This window comes from Cyanistes caeruleus, chromosome 17 (genome assembly GCF_971803275.1).
Source record: "Cyanistes caeruleus chromosome 17, bCyaCae1.hap1.1, whole genome shotgun sequence".
NCBI lineage: Eukaryota > Metazoa > Chordata > Aves > Passeriformes > Paridae > Cyanistes > Cyanistes caeruleus.
In genome coordinates this window covers 10,007,656-10,030,809 of record NC_141717.1, presented here as the reverse complement: position 1 = coordinate 10,030,809, position 23,154 = coordinate 10,007,656, and the positions used below count along the sequence as shown (strand labels likewise).

The window sequence follows — 23,154 nt, the reverse complement described above, 5'->3', positions numbered from 1 at the left end:
CAGTGTATCTGCAGCTGGGGGATTTGGGAGAGTACAGGTGTTTCCACTGAAACTGGACACTCTTGTTGCTCTCTTGGCTTCTTACTACAGATCCTAATGTTCAAACAAGCTTCTTTAGGTGGGAAAAATCAGATCTTTTAAATACCTTTAGTAGCCAAATTGAGACATTATTCAAACAATCCAGGTATTCTACTAGAGAAGGAATTAAGCTGTAACCAGTCCTCATAATAAACCATTGAAAATAGATACATGTACTTCTAAAATGGAGACCAGGCTTAAGTAGCTAGTGCAAGAAATTACATAGAGTGTAATGAATGATTTGGAAAAAATCCCCTCATTATAGTGTAACATTGGAATTACTGATTCATCTTCATTGTGCCACTTGACTGCCAGGCAAATATGTAAGTATTGCTAGTAGTTGATCAGATCTTTAAGTATCATTTTTTTACCCCAAAAGATAGTTTATATTATTGCAATCCAGCCCACTGGATTACTGAAATTAAAATTTATGTTTAAGTGATCTGAGGTAACTTCAAATATTTATTTCTCTTCATTGTACAGCTAAAAAGGACATTACCTTGCTTAATATCATACATATCTAGTTTTGGAAAAAATGCTCCTTTGGCAATTCATTAGCAATGAGTCCATTTGGACAAAGGAGTAAACTTTCACTTCCTGTGTAAGATTTTCTTTAAACCCAGGTAAAGAATAAAAATCTTAGATTTCCATCAAGCAAAGGAAATTCCTGATGTGCAAGATAAACATCTGATTTTCCAGAATTACAAGAAACAAAATGCACAACCAAATTACAACATTCTGAAGCATAATTTTATTTAATCCAAGACTATTTTTTAAATCAATTTATTCAAAATTAAGGCTGAACTCCAGGTCTGACAGGTTTTTCACCACACAAGGCAGACAAGCCCACATGTTCTTTGCAGACCATTATGGAGTTTCATTCTTACTACGCTGAGAATTAAAGACAGATGAGATACCCTAAATCTAGCTGTATCAAGGAGTTCAATGTTGGAATTATGGAATTTCTAAGCAATAGTTTGTGCACAAGGTCTATTACCAACATTTAAAAGTATTTTCAGTAGCACAAAGCTTCCTTAAACCCTCTACAGTATATACTGTAAGCCTGTATTAAAAAACTACTTGACTTTGCCTTCTAAATAATGTTTTGGGAAAGGTCCATAGGAAAATTCAGTTCCTCACTTCATACTGAAGAGCAGAACAGTTCTCACTAACTCTGAACCTGAGTGCCTCATCAGAAAAAGGTATCTCAATTCATTGGCAACTTCAAACAACATGATAACTAAATCATTCCCTTTTAATCAGTATGGAAGCCATTCTGGTTTAAGGGCTAAATAATGCTGGGAAAAAAAGCAATAAACATATTCCTGTCATTTTTAAAACATACTTAGAAATCAAAATTAACACAGAGGTATAAAAAAAAAAAAAAAAGAAACCACACATCTGAAAATATCTAGTCCTCCCATCTTTATATGATGAAAATTCTCTGGTGACTGGATCTGGACACAGAGCACTTGGACCACCATTATCTCAAGCCCTGCCAAAACAGCCACTAAAATACAAAGTACTTCACATTTCAGTGCATTTGTATTTTAGTACACGTAAACAAACACAAAGCCAGGTAAACAATTCCTATCAGTGTTTCCTACAGGTCTGAACTGCGTAAGGCATTCCAAGAAGTCAAAGATTTGTTTCTCAACTCACTTTGGAGTAATAATTAAGAGTATCTTTCTCCGAGCAGTTTAGAGGATTAAATCAGCTGAATGCATGGTAGAACAGGAAGGTTAAGCCCCCACACTGTCTTTCCTTCCCTACAGGCTTCTGAGCAAACCTATTGTACTGCAGCCTTTGCTCAGGATGCATTTCTCGATGTGCCATGGAGCTCTGCATACATCTTAAAATGGATCTGGCCCTATAACGGCTGCAAAACTGGGCATTAACCATTAATCAAAATCTTAATTGTCATAACATAACCGAGAGGTAGGTTTACCACACGCCTCTAAATGGAGCCCCGATCTGCAGTCGGCAGATGAGTGAGCTTCAAAATTCACAGAATGTACAACCAAAGGGCCAAGTGTACCCAAATCCAGTCTATTGAAATTAGTCTTTTTATAAGATTCATAAATTCCAGAGTTTTGTACAGCCAATTTTTCCTCTTCTTTCTCCAAGGCAGAAATTGTAGCAAAAACTGGAAGGCCCTTAATTGTGATATAGTCAGATGCTATACAGTTTAAGCAGTCAGTAGGATCATATCTAGGAATTAAGAGACATTATCTCTTTCATCTAAAAATTCCAGAGTATATCATATATTCTTTTCCAGTTTCCTATAAAACATGAATACTAACAACCATTCTATAACCATTATCATTTTAGAAATGGTACTGAATATAAGATTTCAGCAAGTCTAACATAATACTCAGAAGTTATGTAAGTTTTACAAGTACCGTGCATAGCAAAGGCTACAAAAAGGACAAATTAAACTGGGTAACTGGGCCAATTCAACTTGTCTCATTTTCCTTGAAAGATTTAAGATTTTGATTCTGTACATCATCAGGAAATAAAGGAAGAATAATCCATAGTGCAATTGTAATAAGCAAAGTAATATGTAGTGATATCTTTTTGAATAAATATGGCTCACTACTGATCAACTATCATTCATACAGTTCCATCAACACAGCCACCTGTTGCACAGGACAGTTATACACAATTCTACAACAGGTGTATGTTCAAATAGATAATGAACTACATGGAAAAATATAAAAAGAATATTATACAATCTCATACATAAACCAGACTGTAGTGTAATTGCTTTACTTGTTTAAGTTATCTGAAAAATACTTCAAGTACTTGAAAACAGCGGCAGAATCGTCTTTCAATGAAAAGCAAAATTGCACTGATTTAAAAATACATTACAAAGTTAAATACACATTCAAATTAATGTCCTGATTTATCATTGCTTTCAGTGTTTACTTCCGTTTCTCAGTACTTCTTGATTACCTGTGTTACTCCAGGAGGATCCAGAGTTTAGATAAAGAAGGTTCAAACACAAAGTCTATGTGTTTTATGTATGAAGTCCGAGAAAGTTTAAATTGATTTAATCTTTTTCTCCATCTTCACTGCTTCCTATTAGTAGAGGAAAGGTAATAAGATACAATAAGATTCTGCTGCACAACCCTCACTTCTTTGCAAGACTCTTGCTAGAACTTGGCATTCTGCTGTTTTGCCCTTCCAAGTTTTAGTTAATTTTTCCCTATGCTTTCAGCTACTGTAAACATTTGGTTCATTTATTCATAGACATCTGCTTCAATCACACAGTTCAATGTCACTTCTTAGGACACATAAGGCAACATAGGATCTCCAAAATATTCTCTCTTATCTCTAAGTTACTAAGCAGCAAATATTATCTAATCAGTAAGCACAATACAAGAACAATACAACTCTATATAACACTGATTACATATTTATAGACATTGACCATTTGCAAGGCTCTGCAATCAGTAATATTTATTTTTAATAATGCAGTGTGTTATCAAGATTAATAATATGCCAAACTGATTCGAGTTTGCTTATTTTTGCTTCTCTTAACCCTCAAAAATGTATCAAAGGTTAAAAAAGCTTTTGGTTACTGACAAGAAGGCTCATTAATAAACATCACTAGTACTCAATATTGCTCTGAAGGGATTGTTTGGCTCTCCTAACAAAAGCTATCCTATTCACAGTTCTAGAAAACATGCTGCAATTCTTGAGAGAATGTCAATAATGCAATGTCTAAAAAGCAATATGAAAAGAAACTAAACTGTAAAATAAGCTTACACAATAATAGCAGAAACATTATGTTCCTGGCATCCTCATCCTGTGCAATTTTGACTTAAGACACTGCAATAACCAGAATAAATGCCATAGTGTCGCAGGTGCAACAGCACTGCTTCAGGATTGCAGAAGTTTCAGTTACACAAACACAGCATTAGGGTTTTTAACACAAAAACTGAGAGTCTGTCCTGTAACCGTTCCATAGGTCATTCAACCACAACTCTGCACCAACTTGGATACAAATAATCTCCATGGAAAACTATGTCTTAACTGAAACACAAGACCAGACAAACTTTTATGGTGTTAAAAATGTACTTCTACATTTGGTATTTAAATAGAACAAGACTTGTATCTGTTACTTTTATCTTTACATAACGTTTTAATTTGTATCTTTAAAATAATTATTATTACTTTATTATTAATTATTTATTATTATACACTTACCTCCTTGCTCTATATCTGAATCTGTAAGATGTGTAAGAGAAAAGCTTGCCATGTTTGCAGGAGAGATGGAGAATCTGGAATAAGGGGATGAATGTGACCAGTTCTGATCAAGAGTCCGGGAAGGTGGAGGTGGAGAGAAGTACTTTGATGGCTGAAGGGATGGTTTGGAACCAATGAGACTATTAGCTGCCTTGGATATAAAGGATGGCTCTGGAGAAGAGAAGTCATCATCCCACTCAAAACCCCCACCTTGGGGAGGAAAATAAAAAAGGAGAAAGAAGAAAAAAAAGCAGCATTACAGTAATGTCATGTAAGGTCACCCAGAATCATACAAGCAGACTGGAAAATTGCATTAACCCAGACAAACCCTGTAGCCCTGGGCAGGGTTTCTAGCCCAGGGAGTCACAGATTTGTCACCCAGTTTGGCTGCCTCTCAGGCAACCCTGGACACATCAATATATAAACAACCAGTACCACATCCCAGCTTTGCTCCTCAGGAACAAGGGAATCTGAGCCCAGCTGCAATGTGTGCTTAGGAAGCAAAACTGAAGCCAACATGGTCCAGTGAATTTACAGATCACATACAGTTTAATGACTTCTCATAAAAGACTCTGCATAAAACAGTCTCAGCCCCTGCTGTGCATAAATATATTCCATGTACCTTCTTCATCTGTTGAGCTTTCTGAATTTGCAAATCTGTTTAAGTAACCAGGACTGGAAGATGGAACAGGAGAGCTGCCAGCACCTTCCCCGTTCACATCTATCCCATGGCTTCCTAGCTCCTTCGTTGGTGTTTCCTAAGGCAAACAAAGTCACTTATTTAAGTTTTTACACACAATGCCAGCCAGATGCCAGCACCCACAAGTACACTCCCCCATCCTGCCATCAAGTCAAATGTGGAATTAAAAGGTCTGTAAATTGTTACAACACCACCACAAGACTTTGAGTTACAGATCAGCACATGCACGCACTTCTAAAGCTGCATCAAATCATGCTCAAATGCACGCAGGAAATGACTATTTAAATATTATTTACAATATGAAGTGGTTTCATATTTCTAGGAACAAAGCTAAAATACCTTCCAATTGAAAACATTCCCATATCAGCTTAACATGGGAAGGGTTTTTTTTCCCCTCTTTAATAAAGCCTTATTTTATTTTTTTTAATCTCCTAATCATGTTCAGGATAAGGAGACAGACTTTGTACAGCCGGTATTAGAAGCAGCCAACATATTATCAGATATTGTAATAAAAAGTAGAGTTCAACAACTAAGAGCAGTTTAAACACAGCTGATTTTTTCCTTCCCCTCTGACAAAAGGATTACTATTCTACAGGCTGCCTAAACACAAATAAATCACCTATGTTTTCTATTCCAAAACACAGTTAACTCTAATATTTATGTGCGTCATCATAAGCAATATTTCCAAAGTTTGACAAAGTGACTGTTCTTTTAAACTCACTGGACTAGTTTAGTTGACAATGCTAAAATACAATCCCCTCTGTATCCAGTTACAGAAGTTAAAAATTGATAAAGCTGATAGGGAAACAAAAGTAACCTTGAATTTTATAAGCAGATCACTGTGTCACTGAACATGAATCCCACAGGATTAATAAAAATTAGCGTTACCATTTAAATACTGTTCTCATCCTTGATTATGATCTTAGATAAATTTACCTTAGTGCTAACTAAGTTAGGTTTCAGTTTGAGTTTCGGGTTTTTTTCATTTAACTATTGTCTTTTTTTGCTTTCTCCCTTCTTTTTATAAAGCATCTTAAAGATTTCAAACTCATTAAACAGATAAGCTGCTTCTATAAAGTTACAAGAACATTCTGTCAAAATAAAATTATTAAATTTTGTCCATAGCAATGCTGTCTTGCATATTCAAATTAAATATGTCTTATAAACCGCAGAAAAACATCATTAAAACCATGTTTCATTCAGCACATGCAGTCAAGGGTCCAACAGCAATGGAGATTCAGGATTTGGCAACCAAAGTAAAACTGTCCTTCACTTCAGATTAGTGCTGCTATTCTACCAGCAGCACAAATCTGCACCTACCCAAGTCACAAAGTTCTTTTTCCTTTATATATATATTATTATTATTTTACATATATATATTCTTATATAGCCTTAATATAGAAAGAAAAAATAACCCACATCATGAACAGGCTGTAACCCTGCCAAAACAAAGATACTTTTGTAACAAGGTTTTCCCTAAAATTAAGCAATTTATTCAATTACTCCTTGTTTAAAGAAAACCAAAAAAAAACACCAAGCCAATAAAAACTTTACTTAGCAATTAAAAAGAAGGTTACCTGATCAAACAAATAGACTGTCACATCATCAAAGAATGTTACAGCCTTTTTCTCATCCTTCTGAAGTTCAGGCTGTCTTTCATTAAGAGGTTTTGGAAGTTTCAACAAGCTTCTCAAATTTTTTCCATCATCTTTCTCAGTAACTATCTCAGGTACTTGATGAACAGTTTCATCTTCACTGTCAGAACTCAGACTATGCATATGAAAAGTCCTCATGTCATCCTCAGAATCACTGTTTTCATCTTCCTCATCTGCATCATCGCCATCTTCTAAATCAAGCATTCCAGACACGCTGAGTTTGCCGAGGTATTTTCCTTCAATATCTGGCTCTTTCAGTTTTTGTCCTTCCATGTGATAGAAGGATTTCTCACTGTTACTCAGATCTAAAGCCATGTTGTGCACAGGCTTTACGTCTCTGTGTGAAAGGAGTTCTGAAGTGTTAGTGCCAACGCAAGAGACACTTTTATGGGAAGTCTCAGATAGATTTATTTCATCACTCAGGTTACCTTCCATCACTATTTCCAGGGAAGTCAGAGTTGCCTCAGCCCACTCATCAGGACACCCCTGCATCCTTTCATCCATCTCTTGGATCGCTAAATTGTGGTTTAGTTCCAGTTTGGAGTTTTGATTATCATCCTCCTGGTAACTCCTCACATCACACATTTGCTGTCTCTCTGCAAAACCACAAACCTCTTCAGTGTGATTCTCTCCTCTGTTGGAGGAAACAACACATGCAGTGTCTCTGGACAGATTAACAGACTCTTCAGTCTTTTTATCTGGTTCAGAATCATTATCAGAGAAATAAGCTGAATCTCTATAAGAGTTTTGATTTCCACTCAGAAAAACCACTGGGGTTATTTCAAAATTGCTGTTCACTGCATCCAAACAAGCTGCTGCTTCTGACACAATGATGACTGGATTAGAAGGCAAAGCACTGACGCTGTTCTCACTCACAACACACAGAGCAGTATCCACACTGGAAGCGTCCTCAACAGGGACATGGGAAGTCCATTCTGGAGATTCCAGGTTTTCTGTTTCATAGCCACTGTCTGCAGGTTTATCTGGTGGCAAAAGTTTCTGAGGACTTTGAGCCTGTAAAGATTCTAAAACTTCATTTACATCTAAAGAATCCAAAGAATCGGGTGTCTCTAAGGCTTGTTCTACAGTTTGTATAGGAGATGGGCCATCTTCCAAAAGACTATCCTGACTTGTACAATCTGAAGCAGCAACAGAAATTGAGGTCACCTCTTCTGGAACATCCTTACAGTTCTCAAAATCATTTGATGTTTTTTGTATTTCATCCAATAAACATTCATTTCTTTTTGATACAGGAGAATTATCTTGCAAGTTTTTCCTATCTTCCTGATCACTACATTTTTCTCTATTAAAAGTTATTTCATCAGACTTGAAAAGCATTCCCTGTTTCATCTGTCCATCACACTCATCCGTTTCAACAGAAACACTGTAATATGGACTATTTCCAACATTATTATTTTTGGCATTATAAGACAGCTCTTCTTGACAGAGAACATCGGTGTTACAGGACATGACTTCATTCACTTCTACATTTAGAAATTCCCCCTCATCCTTTGAAACAGGAAGATTTGCACAGTTATCACATGAATTATGTGCTGTGGGTGGACTAGAGGATGCCTGCATCTCTACAGGAGTCTGAGACTGGGAAATGGGATCTTTATTCATTGTCACTGGGTTAAAATTTTCATCTTTCACTGTTCTAAGACTTTTGTGTATTAAAGAAAAGACCTGTGCATTTTCAGCCAGCACAGGGTCAGGCTCTACAGAGTTTCTTTTTGAGGTTTCTAATATACTTTTTAGAACATCAACTGAGTTTTGCCCAAAATCACTGCTGGTTTTGTTAGGCAATAACCCTGTTAATAAGTTTTTCTCTTGAAGAAATAAGAAGTTATCAGAAAGTTCTTCTAAAGTTACTTGGTCCGACTGGTTAGAGATATTTTCACATAAGGAAACTGTTTCATTTTCAGAAGCATGATTAGAATGCTCCTTCTCAGAACAGCCTACTGCCTTTTTAGCATCTGTGTTTGAGTTCAAAACAGCTGGTTTAAAGTCTTTAGGAGAATCATCAGCAAACCCAAGTATTTTTCTGTTTGTCAATTCTTCTGATCTATCAATGTCATTAAATATACTCTGGAAAGGACTTTCTGGACTACTAGTAGCAGGCAAAAATTCCTCTTTAGGATCTGTATTGTAGTGGAAGAAGTCCCCATCAGTACTAGATTCTTCAACATCAAGATCCCTGAGAACCGTGAAATGAGAACTTTTTTCTCGTACGGCTTCTTGATGATCAACTTCTGTTGTTAATACAACTGACTGGTTATCAAAATTCATGCTGCAGCCACTTCCTTTTTCCTCTAACTGGATATAGTAGTCATTTCCAACAGAAAGTTTATGTGCATCGAACACAGGTAACACCCCAGGGACAGCAAGTGATGCTTCTTGACCACTTCCATCCTGTGCTCCTGGTCCTTGCTCTGAAAGTGACCTCTCAAAAACCTCCACTGGATAGAAAATACTTGTGTAGGTCATGGCTTCATCAGGATTCACATGACCACATTCATCAAAGTGATCGTGTTTAGCTGCCTCCCAGATATATTCAAAGCTCAGACCATGGCTCGTTTCAGTCACAGTCAGAACCTCCTCCAGCTCATGGCCAAGTCTATCTCCTGTGAAGTGATCCAAGATTGGGAACGCAGAATTACTTGCTTCTCTATTTGAGGTGTTTGGTTTCAGAGCATTCCACTGCTGTTCAAAATCAATCTCTGAGTCCCTTTGGCTTTGCATGCGGAGGTAAGTTAAAAGTCTGTGCACTTCTTCTGCCGTTGGTCTCTTTTCTGGAGGCAGCCAACAGAACTGCAGAACTTCATACCTATACAAATAAAAACATGTTTCAATAGGCTTCACACTTTAAAGGAATTTACAGAATTCGGATACCTAACAAGCCTGAGAGTACCAATATCACCGGCAGGAACCTCCATCTTTAGCAAGTCCTTTTACTCCATTTATCAAGGGTTTGTTTGTTGAGTTTCTGTGTAGCAATTTCAATGTATTTAAGAGAACTGAGTCATTTGAAAAACTTCTTCAGCAGCTTAAAGAATAAATAGAAACATTTCAAGTTTACCATCTGTCAGAGTATGGCTGCTCCAGACGTGGCTTGAAGGGTTTAACCTGCTTCTCCTTGATGACATGAGTTAGGACTTCCCTGTCAGAGAAGTCTGAATAAGGCCGAGCACCATTCTCAAATAGCTCCCATAACGTCACACCCAGGGACCTGCAAAAGAGCAGCATATGACTGGGCATTCTCAGAACTATTTTAGAGTTGCTTTTCTATGAAAGGATATGCAAAGCATAACTGGCAAGTAGAAATAAAGAAGAAACTTCCCCATTGTCTCTAGAATAACTTCAGAACTTGTTAATTCATTTTGACAGAATACTAAAAGCCTGAAGAATAAAGTTGCTTGAAGGCAACAACAATGAAGCAAACAAAATATAGAAGGTCTCAAATTATTTGATTAAGGAAAACCCCGACATATAACAAAATATTATCTTTTCAACAATTTAAAAATATAAAATATTGTTTTAATTTTTTACTATGGTATACAGAATTGAGATTAAAAAAATCTAGTTAGTCCAACAGAAGAGAAAAAGCTTTCATGAGAAATTGCAGTTATAGGTCAAACTGCTAGAAAACTCATCTTTGTTCCAGAGTTCATAGAATTCCTTATTGTCAAGCTGCAGTGGTCAAAAGCTGCCTCTGCTCAGTGCTGCATCTGTACTGTATCCAACACTAATCGCATTTTCACTGATTACAGTCAATGTTAATCTTCGGGGAATCTTTCCATGCTCAAAATGCAAAGTAACTGACTTTGCACGTAGAATAATTTAGATTGGAAAGGGTGTCTGGAATCATTAGTTCAAACCTGTTCAAAGCAGCTCTGCCTGCATAAGAGGCACTAAAATACAAGTTGGAAACCTTAAGACCCTGGCTGCTTGTAGTCCAGATGAACAGTATGAGCTGAGGAAGCCTCCTTGGAGGATGGAAGCACATTAGTTTTTTTACATAATTTCTGTATACCCCACTTGCTTTCTACAACACTACTTTTAAAACACCAAACAAAGCCTAGTTTACTATTTAATATACTTTGAATATAAAGCAGGAATTAACTACAATGTTTTCAGAAATGATAGTCTAATCCATATTTTCCATGATCCTAATTTCTTGGGGCTTGAGAACTGAAGTATAACTTGGCAATTTCAAAAACATTCATCTTCAAGTGTTCACTAGACATTGTCTATCAGCTCTTTGGCAGCATCACAGTTAATTGCTGCTCTCAAATGCTGCAGCAAGAACGCAGTATTTAATTAAAATGCCACTGTTCTACCAATTGAACTTCATCAAGCTCTAGTGGGATCAACTTATGTCACTCACAGCTACCTATTCTTGGAAAAATACTTTACCATTTCTTTCTTTTACAAACATCTGAAAGTATTTTCATTAATATAAAGACCTATCACTCTGTTAAACATTTTTGCTTACTCCTTAACTTTCTCTCAACAGATTTCTAAGCATCTTTGCAAAGCAGGATATGGTTGCAGGTTTACAGAAATTAACCTATTGCACATCTGATGCATCAGGCTAATTTAAATATTATTTATTCCTTCATTAACATTTGAAAATATGTTCACAAATCCCTCATTGAAATTTTTTAAAGCCTTCTACGTACCATATATTACTGTATTTATTTTGCTCTGCTGATAACAGTCTGTCTTGAAAACTTGTTACTAACTCAGGTGCAGTCCATCGTAGAGGAACAAGTTTCTTCTCATCTGTCTCAATATAATCTTCCTAAATTATTGATCAAAATGAAGAAAAAAATAATGTTAAAAGGCTGAACACACATTGGATCAACTTCCAGATAGTGATAGTCCTTAATACATTTTTATGCGATGCTTATGTAAAAAATTAGAAATAAAATTAATCCCATTTTCCCCAAACAGAAGAGAATAATGCTGTAGAGGAAAGTCATTCACTGGTCACTGCATAGCAGAAACATGAATGCCTTGTTTAAGGTTTGGTACTTACAAGATGGCTTAATTAATGTCTTTAATTTTTCACTTTCTTGATATACTTTAGTATTTTGAATATTTTCATTAAGAAATTTGAACTTTTCTTTCAAATATGTCCTTAAAACTCATTAAAATTAGTTTGTTCATATTGTAGGACTACTGTAAATAGGACCAAAAAAGGGTGGATTTAGCAGAAGATTCCAGAAGCATAAACACAACTAATCTCTAGAAAGGTACCTGTTCTGGTACATGAACTTGCTACAGTTATTTACCAGTAATACTTCAAAAGTTCATTACTCCAATAAAGGACAATCTAGTATCAGTTTACAACTTTCAAGCATGCTTGTAACCTTGGCCCCTGAATCCTTTAAAAAAGTGGTCTGTGACAAGATTAACTTACCTTATACCTACTGAATCCTATACCATAATCTCCTACTTTGACATTTAAATCGGATGTAAGGAAGCAATTCCGTAAGGCCAAGTCACTGCAAATGCAAACAAATAAGCAGTGAGACAAACCAGGAGGTCTTCAAAGCAAACTCAGACAAATGGGTTAACAGAAGTGACAATTTTTAGAATAGTCAGGTCACAGTTTGAAGTATCAAATGAAAAACAAAGAAAACTATTTTTAAAAAAATTTAGAATCTAAAAATCAAGTATTTATGCAGAGTTACAGATTACAGCTGGAAGTAACAGGAGTAGATCAGTAACACAAAACAGTGCTAAGGATACAGCATCAACTCTAGATACACTTTAGCAACACTCTGTGCATGGGCTGTAGGCTGATCCCATAGATCTAATTCCTACTGAAGGCTGAGGCACGCTGGGTACAAGAAAGGTGTGCTCTTGGAGCTCCTGCAGCTCCTTCCTGACCCTCTTCTGAGGAAATTAAACTAGTCAACACATTCCAAAAGACCAACTCATATGCAGTGCAAACCCAGGCACTGGAGTAAGCAATTTCTAAAGTGCAATTGTGATCTAAACCAAACATTAAGACAGTTTTCCTGTTGCTTACATTTTTGTTAAGTTTTAGAACCTATACATGCCAACAATTGATTCACATATCTCACTGGAACACTGCAGCCACTACTGTTCTATACAAACACTCATCACTACCAGAAAAAACCAACACTGATAGGGTTTCTCCTTAGAGAGGTCTTATTGGACAAGACTTGTTTTGTGGCAAAAGGGCTGTGATTTCCCTCAGGCACTCCCACTGCTTCAAAGTAGAATCAGTTTAGAGCCACAGAACCAAGCAGACTCTGCATTTTGGAAAGCTGCAGTCACTTCTCTAAAGCAGTGGTGTAGACTCTTAAGCATTCAAGCTACACAGAGCATTTACATGCAGTTATTTCATTCTGCTCACAATCCTCTCATGGAGATTACGTGGGCTGTTCACAGTGATGTCAACCCTCTTTACACCTATCACTGCATGGCTTGCATGTTAATTGTCATAGGCAAAATCTATCCGCAATTCAGATTAGGTTTAAATAATAACAATTTACGATGATACTGAGCAGCCACTAACATCTTACATCTACAATTAAGCTCTTAAAATAACAAACCCACACATTACACATGGACCAGAACTACAGACAGCCTTTGAAAAAGACCAACATTACAAGTAATTTATTTTGTACAAGTCCTCCAATAAACAAATCACAAAGCTTTTGAATAGACACAGAATTTGCTTCAAATTTCTACCAAAAACCAGACCACAAAAACTCACAAAGCAGCAGTGCTGCTGTAAGAATACAAAGAAGCAATTTTAGAAAACCCATCATGCAAACTCAGAAATTTATGCAAGTTTAATGAAGCTGGAATTGTGGCTGCAACAGCAAAGAGCTCAGCAGACTAATTGCTCAAATATTTCACTTCTCAGTTTCACAGAGGGGACCAGGCAATTAAGTGCCCTGGAAGAACTCTACCTTTGCTTCTGTTGGCTTAAAAAAAAGTCTCTGAAGTTAAAATGGCCTGAAAGCCACAGCTTGTCTGCTACGAAGAAAGATGATGATTTCCTTTCCAAAGTCATTGAACTACACAGGTCAGAAACACATCTATAACCTTCAAATATGCCCCAGAGCTTGCCAAATTCTTTTATACTATTTAAATAAATATCCTGGAAAAGAAAAATTGTTGGCTGCTTGAATTTACCACTAACAACAAAATCACTGATGCTGGAGCTTTACCACTGACTCTGACAGCATCAGGATAGTGTTGCTAGAAGTAAACATTATAATGAGAATCTTCCAGATCCACAGATTAATTATTTACCAAGTTTATCTGTATTTCACTGAAAATGTACTGTTAAATTTAATACCTATAGAGCCATGCTGCTGCAAGACGATAAGCTGATCCCTCTACTAGACAGGTAAAACTGGTATTACCTTCAAGTCACTTGAAATTGTTAAATGGGTTAAAAGAAGAGCCACCAGCTGAGTCCAAGCTTTGGGGTTTTGCTGCTGTTTTAAACCTGCACCTTTTAAGCCTTAGGTGTGAGAGTTTGTTTCTCCCTAAACACAAGGTCTCTGCCTTCCCTAAGCAGAAAGATGAGCTCCAACACAAGCTCCTGACTTGCTGAAAGAGTGATGCAAGTGCTGGTTCTACAGCAGAGAACAAAGTAATTGTCTTGTAGTACAAGACCTGGTTTCACCAGGTAAGCCACATTTGGAGAACAAGTACTCTAATACTTTAGTCATCTTAAAGGTTGTTGGCTTCCAGTTCCTTAACACCTTTACATTTAAAGCAAAAAAAAAATTTGTATTTTTCTGGGCAACTTGTCTCATGAATAAATTTTCCCAGCCTTTTGCAACTACTGCCACTCTTTCAGTATCGACTATGTGAACTTTAATTAAAAATAATTATATTAATTAAAAATAAATCTAGCATTTCCCCCGATGGGAACAAGATTCTTCTCCTAGCATGATTACTTTGAAATCTGACTACCTCCTTTAGTGAAGATTTAAAGGTTACATGAAAAACAATTCAGTGAGACAATACCCCTTCCAGTCAGGTTTTCTTTCTAAACTCGTCTTCCTCCTTACTGCTTTAGAAAGGGTTTTTTTTTCCATTTTTAATAACACAGGTAACATAACCAAAGATACATTCTAAATTTCTATAATCTAATAGCAATCCAAAACAGGTAAGATTCATTCTAACTGAATTTTAACATCCCTCCCTCCAAAATAAACAAACAAAATTAGTTTGACTTGGCCAAGAATTAATCAAACAACTACACGTGGACCGGTTTGGCAGCAGCTTGTGCTCTATGGACTGCAAACCCAAAGAGCAGGTGATCAGCTTTCAGGCAGGTGGAGCTGGAACACCACACCATTGCAGCTCAATTAGCACCTTCATTAGCATCACACCTTCATGCCTCAGGCTATTTCACATGTTTGTGGAAACAGTCATCAATACCCCTGGATTTTAATGAAAATATGATGAATTTCAGAGTGTATCTTGACTGACTGGCATTTCTCAGGAGCCTACCTGTGCACGAAGTTGTGCTTGTGCATTACAGCGAGGCCAGCGGCGATCTCACACGCCATTCTCTGGAGCAGCATTATCTGAGACTCTCCTTTAATGTGCTCCTGCTCATTGCAGATATAAGTTTTCAGGTCACCCTGTAAAAGAAGTTGAAGATATTTATTACCCTTATATGTTGGTTGAATCTGAAAAAATTATTTTTAATAAAGATCCAACTGACCACATTACTTATTTACCACATTTATGCTCAATAAAATAAAGCTCCTCAAGTTTCCAGGCTCCATAAAGGATCATATATAAGTTATCTAAGGCATATGATATTGTCCTTTTTAATCTAATCTTTTAGTAATTAACGTCCTAGATCAAACTGTCACATAAAATCTGTCATGCATTAATAACTTCCATTAAAAAAAACCAGAGTTTGATGAGCCTCTGCTTTTAAATGACATCAGTTTTCAAGTGCTCCAAATCAGCAAAGCTGTCTGTCTGGAATTTGTAAGGGGCTGGAAGGGAGAGACTAGAGAAGAGATTTTCAGACATTGCCAGCTAACCAGAGTTTTCTATATGAAAAGCATGCTAATACAGCCCATTTCAGTCAGAATTCTGATGATGGCAGCAGTTTTACTGAACCCAGGCAATGCTGAGCAATAGACATGCAATTAATGAGCCCATAGAAACACTCCATAAATTACTAAAAAAAGAACAGCTTTGAAATAGAGGAAAATAATTGAATACTGTCCAAAAATTCAGGAAAAGGAAGACTTATGTAGTAAGAGGATCCAAGCAAGGGAAAACAATAAGTTTCTCGTGCCATTGTTGTTTGTTTTCTCACAGTTTGACTTTTAACCCAGCAGTCCTACATTTCTGTTATTTGAAATACAGACTTGCTGAAAGGTTAGCAAATTATTTTAAAAACATTTCTGTATTGAGACTGCATAACATATATCACAACTTGTTTCACCAACATAACACACTGGGCTCTGTCTATGTCCGTTGTCTTCCCAAAACCTGGGCCAGGAAGCTCTTGCCAGAGCAGAGTTCCAAACAATTAGGAAAGGAGCAGTGTTTGTCATGCAGGTTCCAAATGGCAGAGTCCAAGGAATACGAGCCCGGAACACCCAGCTGAACTGACTGTAGGTGGCAGCAAGAGTCTGAATAAAGTCAAACTCTAAAACTGTCATTCATTTAAACAGCAACTGCTTGCTTAGGGCTTGTCCCAGGTGGATTATGTTCCTAGGATGCCTGAAATACACCCGGGAATTACTTTTTAATTTTTAAATGCATTAGTAACAGCAGTGCTGTGTAACATCCTTTATTTAGTAGATTATTCATGTAGGCACATATTTTTGTAGGAAAACTAACTTTTATTAAATCCAGCACCTTGAAACATACTGGTTCTATGCTCCCATTCTGGTCTAGTTAAGGCTACAATCAAGGTTAAAAAAATAAAATAGATACTTTTGTGATTGCTTTAAAAGGACATTGCTTGTACCAAACTGGGGTGAACCAATGGTCACACTCAGGTGCCAAGCTGCCCTTCAGAAGACGCTGGACAAGCTGAAGAATGCTTCAACAGCGACCTTATGAACTTCCAGCAAGAGAAATGTAAACTCTCACAACTGGGAAGGAAAAAATCCCTTGCAACAGCACAAAGTGAGCAATGGCCAGCTGGGCAGCCCTGCAGGAAGGGGCCTGGGGATCCTGGGGGGCAGCAAGCTCCACATGAACCCTGCGTGCCCTGGCAGCAGACTGGGAGCAGCTCCTGGGCTGCACAAACAGGGCCAGGGCAGCTCTCACCACCTTCTCAGCACTTGTCAGACCACATTGATCCTGTGCTCAGAACTGGCTGTCCCAGAACAAGACAAACTGGAGCAAGTCCAGGAAAGAGCCACCACAACAGTCAGGGGTTCACCATGAGGAGAGGCTGAGGGAACGGGCTCATTCAGCCTGGAAAAAGAGACTTCAGCATAATGACTATCCAGTGTAAGTTATTAAAGACTAAGCCAGGCTCCTCCACGTGGAGCATGGATGGAGGATGAGAGAGAACAGACATGAGCTGAAACATGGGCAGTTCAGACTGAGTGTAAGCAAAACTGTTTTTCACATAAGGACAAGAAGAGAAGTGCAAGCTTCCCAGAAAGAACACAGTTTCCATCCCCGGATGTTTTCAGAATTCAGCTGAACAAAGTCCTGAGAAATCCAGTCTGACCTCAGGATGGTACTGCTTTGAGCAGGAGGCTGGAGACCTCCTGAGCTCCTTGCGAGCCTGAATTATCCTATGATGCTTCTCTGCCTAAAAGCAGACAGTAGCAACACAGCAACATTCTCCCTGCACTATTTTGAGAGCCACAAAATGGCCCTTTATTGACAGACTTTTTAACACAGTAAATATCAAAGGTTATATATATCTGAATAAATGCAGTTCTGCAAAATTCACTGCAGAAACATCTAAATATAAGAAGCTCAATAATCATGCTTGAGGAAGGTTCTACTTTATCTCCAACCTCCTCTGCTACTCTGCCTTTTCCCTCCTCTCCTGGGATTCCATGAAGAACTAAATTCTGCCTTTCTTCCCACCCTTCTCAGTTCAGACATTTTTGTAAGTTTTAATATACTTTTTCTCTGTATCAGCCAGAAGCTGGTGGCACACTTACAGTCAGTACTTACTCTTTGTCAGCTTTATGTTTGTGCAAATTCTGAAAACCCAAATGGCTGACATGACTTGTTAACCAGAAGGCACTGATTTAAAGCTGATGATGGTTTTAAAAACGTGAAGCAGTTACCAAATTACCTCTACTGAACACATTCTACCAAGTTGTCATAAACTGACAAATCCTCCCCTTTTTTGTTAAACCAGACACCACTGATAAATCTGCTCTTTGGCTCATATCCATATTGACCATGATTAAATAGATGCACTGAACTCTTTGATTATGAAGTTTTCATTGCAAAAATTCTTTTTCAATTAGAACATGCTTTCAAGTGGCAGTAATTAAAAAAAGAACCAATCACTGCAAGCAGACACTTTCCCCTACCAGCAACATCCCTAAAGTAAGCTACAGAGCATTCCAGGCAAATACTGCATCCTGATGATCTCATCTGCACAGGGAATTGCAAGACTTGAAGAATTTCTGTAAGAATTTGATAGGCAAATCAAACTCACAATATACATACAACTTCCACATTTGAATAACTTTCCTTTTACTCATAAATTATGTCAATCCATTAGAGGATTTGCTGTGCTGACAAAATGCTGGCCACACACAGGGCTGAGTAATATATTAAAGTTAATAAGACAGCTACCACTATTTTTAACCTGGCATCATTTTGCAATGTTTAACAGTGAACAGTTAACTATTCATAGCAGACTGCACCAACATACAATGTAACTAATATAGGGAAAGGGGCTGTGAAACCTTTCTGAGCATTTCTTCTTATATTTACTATTTTCTAAATTACTTTAACACAGGCAAGGCATACAATTTAACTTAAATCACTTATGTGCATCTGACTTCTCCTGGTTCCCTCCCAGCTCTGCAAAGCAAGGGATACAGAGAAACTTGGATTACATTATAAAGTAGACTAAATGTTAGGCAAAACAGTTCTTGCACATGCAACCAGCAATCTTGTGTAACAGGAATATACCAGGAGTTTCTGTGGCCAAGAAAACAAGTAAGCCAGCCTGCCTGACATTCAGCATTGCCACCCTGACAGCTCTGGTTTCTCTGCACTACAGTTTCCAGTGCCTCTGATCGAGACCTTTCAATGCCAAGGAGCCTGGGAACTGATAATCCAACAGGGCCGCCTAAGCAGCCAAGACAAGGTCAAATGGCCCTAAAAAGGCTGCAAATCTGAGCAAGAGAAGTAGCAAAAGGAGGACACGCTGTGATAGGCTATGAGTTTGAAGGAGTGTGAATTAAACAACCTCTGTACTCTCCACACTGTTGGTCAGCAGAATAGCCACATTCTTTGTTACTCAGCAGGCCAAATTTGCTAAACAAGGTCAACACTGCCACGTGAGCCTCAAAAGAACTTGTCACCTGAAGATATTAAAACTTCCTATCCAACACAGCTTGTCTTCTTGCCATGTTTTTTCAGAACTATTGAATTCTTAAACACACAAGTACAACTGATTAAAACAAGTTCACTTTGCTGGATATACATAGACACCACCACAACATAAGGGAAAGAGCTTTAGCTCAACATTAAACCACTGGCAGCTGAACAGGACCATGTTCCTCATCCTTCCCATTTGAACAACAGTCACCACAGACACTGAACTCTTTAATCAATCACTTAAGTTCCACCTGCCCTTATGCTTTTTCTGCTGAAGAATCACTCCCGTGTGTTTTGGAAGCACCTCTATGTACCAAATTCATCCAATTTTAGGGGGAAAGAAGTACAAAAGGAGCTTTGAGATCAATTACTAGAAGTCTAAAATATCCAAATAACTGCCATTCCAACCGCAGTGATAAAAAAACTTCCTGACATTACCTAAAAACCTTTTTACTAAAAAACCCTATTTAGCCACATCTCCTATTCCATCAAGCTTTCTTCACATTCCTTCCTGTCTCTTCTCTGTGCTTACTCCAACATTGCAACCTCCCACTCCAGGTCCTGGACTACAACAAGAATTAGTGATGTACAGGAATACTGAGCTGCTTGGCCCAGTCTCTGCACTAAGCTGCAAAGGGAACATTGTCCTCTCTGGCCAGCCCTTGAGTGTTTGTGTGCACAAAGAAAAAAATATCATCATGTCTAGGAGATACTCAGTTCTACCAAGCAAGAACTCTTGAAATGAGCCAGACTTTAATATGAAGGTTACGTTTAACTGACTGTAATACATAATTTCCTAAAACCAAGTTTTAGTTCACTTGGAATAGAATTATGAGCACAGACATTTATTTTCCATTCCAAAGAAATTACCTAACTACACTCAAATTTGTAAAACTACCACTTTAACTGTCAAGCTTACTGCCGCCAGTTAAAAGTGAAAATCTATTTCATCCCCTTAAGTAAAATCCTTTCCAGATTACTCTGTAGGATCATGACAACTTCTGGCATAAATAATCAGGCATCAAACAAGGATATTACTTTTTCCTATATAACTAAAGTAGGGCAATCTTTAAAAGCTACTCCATCTTCAAATTTAAAGTTGGATTAAATCACATAACTATTTGACTACCTGGCAGCAATTATGATTGGATATCTGATAGAATCTATAAAATGCAACTCTCTTTCCAGGATCCTTTTAAAGAAAATCAAATTTGAATAGCAGGTTTAAAAATCACTAAGTAGTATTCTATTTCTGCATTAAAAACTATGAAAAACCCTATCTGCTAACATTAGGCACCGAGTTTTTAATTGTTAGCAAACCCAGAACATTTCACTTTGATCGGTCACTTTAAAAATTCAGGCATTTCTTCATTTGGGAAAGAAGGATTTTATCAGCACTTCTGCCTCATTAATTTACCACAGCTAACACATTTCAGCAAAAGAGCAGCAAGGAAAAATATAGTTATTTAAGGTCACAGATTAACTGATATTTCTCCAAAAACTCATGTTGGTGCAACTAATTTAAATTGCCTGAGGCAACTAGAAGCAGATTTTTGCACCTGAGTTTAAAGGAAAATTCTGCAGTAGTGAAACTAGTAAAAAAGATCTTGCTGAATTTTATAAATGCAAACTATCCTATTTCTGAAATAATTATTTCTTTGTAACATCCATGCACTTCTGACTTCATTTCTGTCTTGACATTTCCCAAGGAACTCTGCTTTGGGTGACATCTACACAACAAACCTTAAAAGCAGTTACTGAGCCAATGTTTAGACAGCCACTTGGACTTTGGGGTTTGTTTGGTTTTAGTACTGTGTTATGCTACAATAAAATAATTACATCTTTCCAGACCATGGATCCAAATTTTTGTCTCTCATGGTTCTGCACACTGGGCACAGTTCAAAGGCTCTGTACATGCCCCCCTTCCTCACAACATTCAGGAACATTCCAAGGAATGCAGTGTCTGAGCAAGGCGTACTGTCCCTCCCACTCCAGGGACCATGTGGCACTGAAAGCAGTAGGAACACCCTTCAGTTCATTCCTAGCTTTTCTTCTGGTGCCCAGGAAGCACAAGGTGGTTGCCTGGGGGGGTAGAAACGGCATGAGAAAGGAAATAAAAGGATACAAATGTAGGGAAAAGAAGAGTACCATAAGAGAAAGGAAGAGGAAGACAATGAAGACTGAAACTGAAAATTCTAGCTATTAGAATACATGTCACTGATATCAGAAGTGTGCACACCATTGCATTTTAACACAAAGCAGCACAGCATGGGTAGAATTTGGGCACTCTGGAGGTGGGAGAGAAGGCAGAAGGAAAAAAATTCTTGCATTTTCCTCAATTAACATTTTCACATAAATGGTAATCAAAGCACATTAAGATTGCAGACAGCAAATATTTTGGATGTGATTGGTGTGTGCATATGATACTGGACTGTGATAAAAAGCTCCCTGCTATGACACCCTCTGCCCTCCAAGCTCCCTGCTGAAGGCAGACTGAAAGAGACTGGTAATTCCATTATCAAGGAACTGGTAATTGCCTCTTCAGAACACTCCAAATGCACTTAGAACATACACGAACTGAAAAGAGTACAAACAAAAAATGGTAATTGTGGTTCCTCTAAAAAAATAAACAAACAAAAGCCTTCTAGAATTCTAGTTAATCAAAAAACTTCCCAGAAAGCAGAAGAATCATTTCATGAGCAAAGGACAGTAAATATACCACACACAATATACACCAGTGGAAAAACAACTGCAGCATCTCCTAAATGCACTTACCAAGTCACAGAACTCAAAAACTAGGAGATAAGGAATGGCTTCAACACATTGCCCAATACACTGGAGAACATTTGGATGCTGAAGAATGCTGGAGTGAAAAAATACAGTTAAAGCCCAGAAGATCACAGTAGAATGCAACACACTTAAACCCCTACCTGAAGTTTCAACATGTAACAATGGAGGGGGGTGGCAAGAACAGAAGGTGCAAGTACCAAAGCCACAGACTCCATTTGTACCTTTGTATCTCCTTTTGTACTGCTGAAGTGTATCACTGACAGCCACCAAAACTCAGAGGATCTCAAACCCAAAAAAACCAGAATTGCCACATGAGAGTCACACCCATCCTCCCACGACCCCTCGTACCAAAAATAAAAGCATGCAACTCATGAACTACACCAGGGTACAGAGCTGGCTAAGAGATAAACCTTTTTTTAGCCAGGTTAGTTCTCAGCCAGATCAGTTACTTTTCCTAAATTGCTCCAAAACCACTTGTGCCAATGCAGCAGAAGGCATGATATTTCTTCTGACAAATGCCAACAACCTAAGCATAAATGCAAATATAACCAGCATGTTAGAAAGAACCAAGAAAGCTCTTCACTGACCAACCTTTTACAGCACATCCGTGCAAGGTAAAAGCACACTAAGTTATGTGAACACAACTTTTGCTCACTTTGGGTTGAGTGTATTTCACATTTTAAAAACAAACATGACAGTTATATGGGAGGGCAAGCAGAGACAATAACACTGAGCAATATCCATAATTTATCTGAAGCAGAATGAAGCTGTGAAACATTACTTACTAATATGGTTCTCCATTTCTTAAGAATTGTTCCTGCTCCTTGGGACCTGCACTTGCCTTTAACTCCTTCACTATTACCCTTGCTACACTAGTGCCTGTGTAGATCTCTCCAAGGAGAACCTGAAAGAGAGACAGTGTCTTTAATCAGAGGGGAAAACATTTGTATTCTCCCTGCAAAGAAAAACAAGAGCTAAAAACATGTTGCAGGAAAGATTTTCTGGCTTTTTTACAAACACAAACAGTGCTTTGATAAATACACATACTTAAATCTTGACAACTGATCTACATGTCAGCTTTCAAAAAACATGTTTTCTAGTGAAGATCACTTA

The 23,154-nt window shown here is 37.7% G+C and overlaps 1 protein-coding gene across 3 annotated transcripts in view; it reads right to left on the bottom strand.

Annotated features, from left to right (window-relative positions):
- The window catches only part of LMTK2 (lemur tail kinase 2), a 107,824-nt gene that overhangs the window by 1,075 nt on the left and 83,595 nt on the right, over positions 1-23,154 (bottom strand). For all 3 annotated transcript variants that reach the window (XM_086854785.1, XM_086854784.1, XM_086854783.1), the window contains 10 exons: positions 22,827-22,945; positions 22,027-22,114; positions 15,199-15,332; positions 12,110-12,194; positions 11,367-11,488; positions 9,764-9,913; positions 6,607-9,511; positions 4,952-5,087; positions 4,291-4,539; positions 3,034-3,159 (listed from right to left, as the gene is read on the bottom strand). In XM_086854785.1, coding sequence (XP_086710911.1) covers positions 3,131-3,159; positions 4,291-4,539; positions 4,952-5,087; positions 6,607-9,511; positions 9,764-9,913; positions 11,367-11,488; positions 12,110-12,194; positions 15,199-15,272 — 3,750 coding nt within the window. In that variant the 5' untranslated portion in view covers positions 15,273-15,332; positions 22,027-22,114; positions 22,827-22,945 and the 3' untranslated portion in view covers positions 3,034-3,130. The remainder of the gene's footprint in view (positions 1-3,033; positions 3,160-4,290; positions 4,540-4,951; positions 5,088-6,606; positions 9,512-9,763; positions 9,914-11,366; positions 11,489-12,109; positions 12,195-15,198; positions 15,333-22,026; positions 22,115-22,826; positions 22,946-23,154) is intronic.